Raw genomic sequence first — 8,103 nt, forward strand, 5'->3', positions numbered from 1 at the left:
CACCAGTAACACCAAAGGTAGGGCAGCCATTCTGGTCCCCTGACCCTGCCTCAAAGTGGGCTCCCCCTAACTCCAACCCGGGCCCTCCTAGCTTTTACAGCCAGTGCTGACACAGGCAGAGATCCTCGCTAGCCCCTCGGGCGACGGTTCCCTAAAAGGCGATGGTCTCAGTGGAGGCTTTGCCATGCACCTGCACTGAGCCCTTCCGGGAGCCTTCGGACCCGGGGCCCCCACGGAGCCTGGGGCTGAGCGTCAGGGTGGGCAGGCCGCTGGAGCAGGTCAGCAGCGTGGTGTGGCGTCCCGAGGGGCTGTCGCTGGAGAGCTGCGGGCAGGGCCGGGGCCGGGGTCCGCAGCAGGCCAGGCGGCGCAGGGGGCGCGGTCGCAGGTGACTGTTGAAACCCATGTAGACCCAGGGGTTGCAACAGCTGCTCAGGTTGCCCAGGAGCATGGAGATGGTGAAGGCCACGTTGGTTGAATCTGCAGAAGGAGAAACACAAGAAGCCTGAGAATTACCAAGCTGGGTGGGACCTGGGAGACATTCCAAGCCCCCACTGTGCAGAACTGAGTTCCCAGAGGGGAGAAAGGACTCCCTCGGGTTCTGGAAGCAGAAAGGAGCACAGCGGGACTTGGAGCTGGGACTCCGGCTCCAGACGCAGATGTCACTGGATCTCATCTGGGACCACAGGGTAAGGGTATGAGCTAAGGTTGCTCCAAGGTTGACTTTTGAGGTGTACACAGAGTCAGGGACAGGACTAGTCCAAACAGGAGACGGTGTCATTGTTCCAAAACCCAGAAGTTGCCTCACTTAATGGAAAATAACTATGATTTTAGAGCAAGTTCAGGCCCCTTTGACCCACATTCTCATTTATGTCGAAGATATGGGTGCACACTGTCTTGCGCTGTTCATCCTGCCATTCAGGAGTAGGGCACGGGAGCCCTGACAGTGCCAGGCCTCTGCTGGGGGCCTGGGAGGGCAATCAACCTCATGGGCCGCCGTGCAGGTCCCACGGCCTCATCTCTGACTGCAGTGGAGGGGCAGCTGCTAGGAACGGGGCCCCCAAGCATCCCGTTCCAGACGAATACTTGCTCGTATCCTCAGGGATTGTACCCAAGGAATGCACTGTCCTGCAGGGAAAAACTCATTTTTCTCTTGGACAGTCAAAATGGGAGCGTGCATACTGATAAGATCTCTCCCAGACACGAAATTCGTTCTGATGACCACATGGAGCCCCACAGGCCAGTGGGACGTCTTCCGGGAGGGGCTCTGACTGCCTGTGGGTTGCCCTACGTCCTGACCGTGGCACAGGTTGCACACTGCGGAACCTTCTGCAGAGGCTATGGAATCACTGAAAGCAAGGTCAAAGCTCTACAGAATCTTAGGGGTTGTGGCACAGACGTGAAGCCGACCGACCCCACCGACTCCAAGGCAGCCAACCTGCACTCTTGTGCAGTTTCAGCCAACAAACTCAAAGGCAAAACTCAACTGCCTACTCTGTAAAGCACGATGAGACCTTCAGAGACTCTGGTTCCTTGGGCACCTGGCCCATAGCTGTGTTCCGGGGTATGGTCCCAGCAAAGGGAAGGTGCGGGGTCAGGACGCTGGGGTGAAGACATAAAGCACAATGGTGAGAAGCTAAAGGCATCTGGGCCTGGATTGACCCATGTAGGGCAGAGAGTCAAGGGCAGCAGGGAGCACCTAGACGTGCAGGAGGGACCAACAACGAACGGAGCCTCCTTCATTTTCCCTACATTGGGGCCTGCTCCCCAGCTTACAACACCAGAAGCTGCAGAAGATGTGGGAAGTTGCTTTGGCTAAGGGGGTGGTGTTCACCCTATCCCTGCTCTCTTTGAGGACAGGGACTGAGGGTTTCCATGAGTGCCTTCACCTGGGAAACATCTGTTTGACCGGGCCCCCTCGGAGCCAGGCCCAGTGCAGGAGCTGGAAATGGGGCCCGAGCACCAGGGTCTGCAGAGCGTCCACCACTCAGGCCTAGAGGGCAGACCCGGACTGACCCGGACTGCTTCCTGGCAGGACCTCAGCAGACAGTCGGGGGCAGAGCAAGGGCAAGCAGATGGGCTCCAACCAGAGACTCACAGACAGGAGGCCAGGAAGCCGGAATGCTTTGGAAAGGAACTGGGTGTCCTGGAAAGCATGTTTAAAGTAATGGCGGATCTCAGCCCAACTAGAAGGGCCTCAAAGGGTTTCCAGTTTCCAGAGAGAGCACGTTGCCTTGTAAGGTAACACACTGTTCCTGCCCTCCCTGCTCAGAGCAACTCTGGGTTAGTGGTTAAGTCACTAGGCAGGTGAGGCGTGTAGGGACGTACTGAGGGGCAGGCTCAGGGGTAGTGACATGGGGGGCAAGTAGGGAAGCCCACACCGACGGGGTGGCAGGGTTTCCATCTTCTGGGAGGTTCTTCGATGAAGGGACAAATGACTCTCCACCACACCCACACCCCCACTGCCATTGGCTAAGCTGAATTGTTGGAAGTCAAGCCAGGTCTTGGCTAATGCTCGGACCATAATGACCTCGGTTCGGGTCCCGGCACCATGTCTTACTAGCAGTGGCACTATGGATGAGTTATTTCACCTCCTTGAGTCTCAGGTTACTCAGACATAAAGCAGAGAAGGCCTCCGGTAAGCACCGAGGACCAAATGTGTTTGGCACTATTCTTCTTTCTTCTATTCTGTGCTTGACTAGAGTGGGGGTGGGTGGGTTTCCTATGGTCAGTTAGAATCAATGCATTCATTGCTTAAAGGGTAATTTGCAAATAGCCTCCTGTCTGGAGGGATGTCCAAAAGAGGGAACAAATTGGGACCGTAATGGTTGGTGTTGTTTTCACACTTCTCTTGCGGGCTTGTGTTCAATTCTTGAACAGTCTGGCCCTTATTTAGTCTCTCCAGAAAAACAAAGTATTTGTCTTGAGTGTGTCCTAAGATGAGCAAAATGAGATTAGAAACAAAAGCACACCGCAATGGGGATCCACTGAGAGCTGGTAGGAATTGGTAGCCTGGGTCTGCTGGTCAGCAAACTCTCAGGAAGCTTCTGGAAGAACCTGTGCTTATGACCTCTCTTGGGAGGGTTACATATGCACCCATTATACATCCCGGGCCATGCACATGACTCGCACTGCATAGAAGCCAGACACCCCCATTCACAAACACGCAGACGAGTTAACTTGCTCTTGTCCCCACATCCCACTCTTCTTAGGGGAGCAGGAAGGGACGTCTTTGAACACTGTCTTCAACATTTAAGCTTCCCACACATAGCCCTACCTCCCAGAGTACACACTCATCCTCAGAAGGCTGGACTGTCCTGCAGTGTCTAAACCTCAGGAGGTTTCCCTCAACCTCACGCCAGAAAAATTACAGTAGCAAGGCCTCCTTTGTGCCCACTAGAACATGGTCTTCATGGAAGATCCCAGGAACCCATTTTGTTTTTCACGTAGGAAGAAGTCCTCGCTGCTCGCCATGTCCAGATCCAGGATTATGAGCAGAGCAGGAGGTGAGGGAAAAAAGACACAAGGGGATAGCAGGCCTACTTCCAACTTTTCACTTTGCTACCCCATGGCTATGTCCTGGGGGGTCCTGTGTCCTGGGCAAGTCACCTTTCCCCTCTGAGCCTCTCTGCCCTTTAGCAAAATGAAAGGGTTGAACTTGAAATTTCAGGGTTGTCATGTGCCAACAGGATAATTAATTGGAAGCGGTTGCTGAGAAGGAGTTCAAAGTCATGCCCAGTCTCGGGAGGGGAGAGTGCTAAGAGACACAGCTCTCGGCCGTGCTCGCCAATCGTCATCCCGGACAATTTGAAAATTTCAACCCAGTGATTCTCTGATTCTAATGCTCTTCTTTGAAACTGGAGGTACTTGGTTGGCCAAATCTGCCAACAGTCAGATTTTGCTAAGACCACGTAATATTTTAAAATGTTTAAATAGGTTCCCAAAATTTAAACTATGGAAATTTTACATAAAAGATATTCACAGACATCCGAGGGCTGGATGGGAGTTGTAGCCGCCCCTTTGTGCAGGGGACAGGCATCACCTTTGATAATTCCTTCGCTCATCTGTTACCGGCCAGGCCCTGGGAAGCTTGAGAAGAACCCGGTCCTAAGCCTGCCGTTCTCCCTTCCCTGTTCTTTTCCACTCCCCCTCCCCCACCAACACACACTTGCCTTCATCAGGGGCATTCTTGTCCCACACGGACCACATCTGGACGCTGAAGAAGGGCGCCCAGCAGGCGATGTACGCCAGCACGATGACAAAAGTCATTTTCACGGTTTGGATCTTGGCCCTGGAGATGGTGTTGATGCTGCTGACTCGGGATGGCAGCCCCCGTGTGGCCACAGCTGGGCCAGAAGGTGAGGTCCTGTCCCACGTCCTCCAGCCCCTTCCTTCCACCTTCCGGGCCTGTGTCTTGACTTTGAGGTTCTTACAGATCTCACGGTAGATGAGGCTGTAGCAGGCCGTGAGCATGGCCACGGGCAGGACAAAGATGGCCAGGGTGGTCCAGGTGATGTAGACGCGAGGCCCCCAAGGGACACGGAAGTGTGCCCAGCAGTCCAGCACCCCGGTGCCCTGGATCACCTCTCGCAGAGAAAAGATGAAGACTTGAGGCAGGCTGAAGACGGCAGCCAGCAGCCAGGGGGCGGCGATGAGTGGGTAGGCGGACTGGCTGGGCTGCTGGAGGCTGCGCAGCGGGTGACAAACCGCCAGGTAGCGGTCCAGCGTCATGGCCAGCAGCATGTAGGTGGAGGCAAACATGCTGAGCACCTGCAGGTACTTGACGGCCCGGCAGAGGAGGTCAGGGCCCTGGAAGCGGTAGGTGATGTCCCACAGCAGCTGGGGCAGCACCTGGAAGAGCGCCACGCCCAGGTCGGTCAGGGCCAGGTGCAGAACAAACAGGTGCATGCGGGAGCGCTTGCGGCTTCGCTGTCCCAGGGTCAGCAGCACGGTCAGATTGCCCCCTGTCGCCAGCACCAGGACGGTGGCCAGGACTCCGATCTCCGCCTTGGCCAGCTCCTCATCCCGGCCCAGCCAGGGTGTGGTGGCATTGGGGGCAGACAAGGTGCCCCGGGGAGTGGGGTTGGCAGCCCAGGCAGGCCCAGAATCCATGGTTGACTTTGCTGGGAGGGATGGGGAGGGGAAGAGAGAGGGGTGGACAGTGTGGGGGCAAGTGGAGGGGTTTGATGGGTGAAATGGAGTGGGAAGGGGAAGGTTTCCGTTGGCGAGAAAGCAGAAGGGGGAATGACAGGGAGAAGGTGAGAATAGGGAGAAATAGATACAGGGAGATAAGGAAGGAGAAGATGTTGATCACACAATGGGGGCAAGCTTAGGAGCAAAGGGCAAGAGGGATCAGGGAGGGAGACAGGCTGTCAGGAAATGAGGCTGTGTGCAGTGTGAGACTCGGGGAAGGGAAGGAGCTGCCACCGCTTCCCAATCCACCCCAAATTCACTTTCTCCCAACTTTTCTGGAAGCGGAAAGTAATGTCCGTAAGCCTGCTTGGAGGCTAGGTCGAGGCCAGCGGCGCCGCCCTCTGGACTGCAAGCCCCAGGGAAAACCGCGCCTGGTCAGGTACCCAGCGCAGCGGCTGGAGCCAAGCGGGTTTTATGCGCTTGCAGCGGGAGCCCCGCGGCCCCTCCGCGCTGGTTGGCTCCTGCAGAGGAGGGCGGAGTGAGGATCCCGGCACTCAGCCGGCAGGAGGACCGAGAGGCTGGGAAGAGGGGCGGGGCTGGGGCGACAGAAGGGACAGCGAGGCAGCGACAGAGCGAGAGAAGCAGAAGACAAGCACTCACAGGCCTGCCAGACCCTCGGGCCGTAGAGACTTTGCTTGCACCCCGGAGCCCCTCGGACAGGTGCACATGCAGCGGGGGGGGGGGGGGGGGGGGGTGTCACTCCGGAGGCGGGGCCCTAAGGCTGGCAGCGCTGTTAGAGGTGTCCCCGACCCAGGCTTCCTGTTAGCTCACGAAGGGTCCAGAATCTGCAGGGGTGGCCGGGTGGGCGAGTTGGCATCCCTAGACGGAGCCCTCAAGCCTTGGCCGGAGGCCTGACCGCAGCCACTGGTGGGAAACTTGGAGCCATAAGGCAGGAAGGAAGAGGGAGGACGCGTGTGGAGAGGGAGCGGTGGTGGGCATAGGACAGGCGCGCGGGGTGAAGGGGCTGGACCTGGAGGCCTGGGGCGCTGGGTGGGAGCAGCCCACGGGAGGAATTCCTGTGTGTGTCCCCAGAAGTCTTTTTTTTTTTTTTTTAAGATTTTATTTACTTATTTGAGAGACAATGAGAGAGAGCATGAGCAAGGAGAAGGTCAGAGAGAGAAGCAGACTCCCCGTGGAGCCGGAAGCCCCATGCGGAGCTCCATCCCAGGACTCCAGGATCATGACCTGAGCCAAAGGCAGTCGTCCAACCAACTGAGCCACCCAGGCGTCCCTGTCCCCAGAAGTCTTAACCCGCGGCCTCCCCAACAGTGCTTCATGGGCAAAATCACAAACGCAGTTAACCACCCTGAGGGGGAAGAAAACAGGCCTAGAGAAGCGGTGGGACTTGCTCTAGAAGGTTCCGGAACCAGAAGATCACAGAGGCAGGACTAACCTGAGCCCTGTGCCTTTCCCAGAGTGGACCTAACACCCAGTATGTGACAGGCACTGGTGCCCAGGGACAAATACACGTGGTAGATTATCGGGATTCTCTCTGGAACAGATTCCAAGTTCTTTGGGAGTGACAGCAGCGTAGTCTGCCACCCTCCGAGAGCACGGGGAGCATCCTTGGTCAGAGGTCCTCTTGTCCCTCTCTTGAATCAAACCAGATGCCCTTTTAGAGTGTCACCCACCCACGCAGTTAGCATCACCTCTTAAAGACCCCCCTCCTAGACACCTACAAACTCCACTTCGCCCCACTGCCATCGCTCAAACACCATCTCTCCCCAAAATACTGTGGGGTTCTCTCGTGGACTTCAGCCCAGGATCCACCTTCTCCAGGACTTTGGTCTCTGTGAATGATAATTTTAAGTCTCTTTACTGGTTCGTCTCTGTCTGCAGACAAACAAGCTCTAGTGTTGTTCATTAAAAAACAAGTCATAGGGCGCCTGGTGGCTCAGTTGGTTAAGCCACTGCCTTCAGCTCAGGTCATGATCCCAGAGTGCTGGGATCGAGTCCTGCATCAGGCTCCCTGCTCCATGGGGAGTCTGCTCCCTCTGACCTTCTCCCCTCTCATGCTCTCTCTCACTGTCTCTCTCTCAAATAAATAAATAAAATCTTTAAAAAAAAAAACAAAAAAAACAAGTCATAACCCTCCTCAGACACTATACCCCCACCCCTCGCTATAATTGTCTTTCCCCTTCACAGCAAAATTTTTATAAAGGGCTGCCTAGCTGGTCTCCATTTTCTTGTTCCCATTTTTTCTTTGATATATGCATTGATGTTACATATATTTACACGTTTTTAAAACATTATGTATTATATAACTGATACCATACTAGAAATACCACGCTAGAACACACTTTTTAAATTCTAGTTGATTTTTGAGATCTGTCCATGATCATACATAGGACAGATCTAGTTCATTTGGCTTAATTACTGCATGGTATTCAAGCACGTGAACTTAATACATTTTATTTTTCCTGAACCCTATTTTTATCATTGAGTTTCATTCCAGCTCCTTTTTTTTTTTTGCAATTTTTTTTTACAATATGTGTATTTATTTTTTTACAGATTTTATTTATTTTTTTGACAGAAAGAGATCAAAAGTAGGCAGAGAGGCAGGCAGAGAGAAGGGGGAGCAGGCTCTGAGCAGAGAGCCCGAAGTGGGGCTCGATCCCAGGACCCTGGAATCATGACCTGAGCCGAAGGCAGAGGCTTTAACCCACTAAGCCACCCAGGCGCCCTTTTTTGCAATTTTTTTAAAAATGCTACAACGAATATTCTTATGTATGCCTCCTTGTATCCGTATATGAGAATTTTCTGGGGTGTACTTCCAGAAGTGTATGCTGGGCATTGGTAGTCTTGGGTCATACAAAGTACGAATTTTCAATTAGGTGAGATATATCCTAACTTTTATCTCTAAATTCATTGTATTGATTTATTCTCCCACTGGCTACACGCAGCTTTCCTGAC

At 54.2% G+C, this 8,103-nt stretch overlaps 1 protein-coding gene across 1 annotated transcript; it reads right to left on the reverse strand.

The window, feature by feature from the left end:
• Window positions 1-151: 151 nt before the first annotated feature.
• AVPR1B (arginine vasopressin receptor 1B) lies at window positions 152-5,109 on the reverse strand. The gene is made up of 2 exons (XM_032317560.1): window positions 4,170-5,109; window positions 152-477 (listed from the first exon to the last, which is right to left on the reverse strand). Exons 1-2 carry the CDS (start codon window positions 5,107-5,109, stop codon window positions 152-154), a joined length of 1,266 nt encoding a protein of 421 aa, XP_032173451.1.
• Between the last annotated feature and the right edge of the window lie 2,994 nt (window positions 5,110-8,103).

This window comes from Mustela erminea, chromosome 17 (assembly GCF_009829155.1).
Source record: "Mustela erminea isolate mMusErm1 chromosome 17, mMusErm1.Pri, whole genome shotgun sequence".
NCBI lineage: Eukaryota > Metazoa > Chordata > Mammalia > Carnivora > Mustelidae > Mustela > Mustela erminea.

What these genes read in the sequence shown, in the direction of transcription:
- AVPR1B (XM_032317560.1), bottom strand. Translation starts at nt 5,109, where the DNA reads ATGGATTCTGGGCCTGCCTGGGCTGCCAACCCCACTCCCCGGGGCACC. An exon ending in CAAGAATGCCCCTGATGAAG is followed by an intron (nt 478 to 4,169) that starts GCAAGTGTGTGT and finishes CTCCTTCTGCAG; the next exon opens with ATTCAACCAACGTGGCCTTC.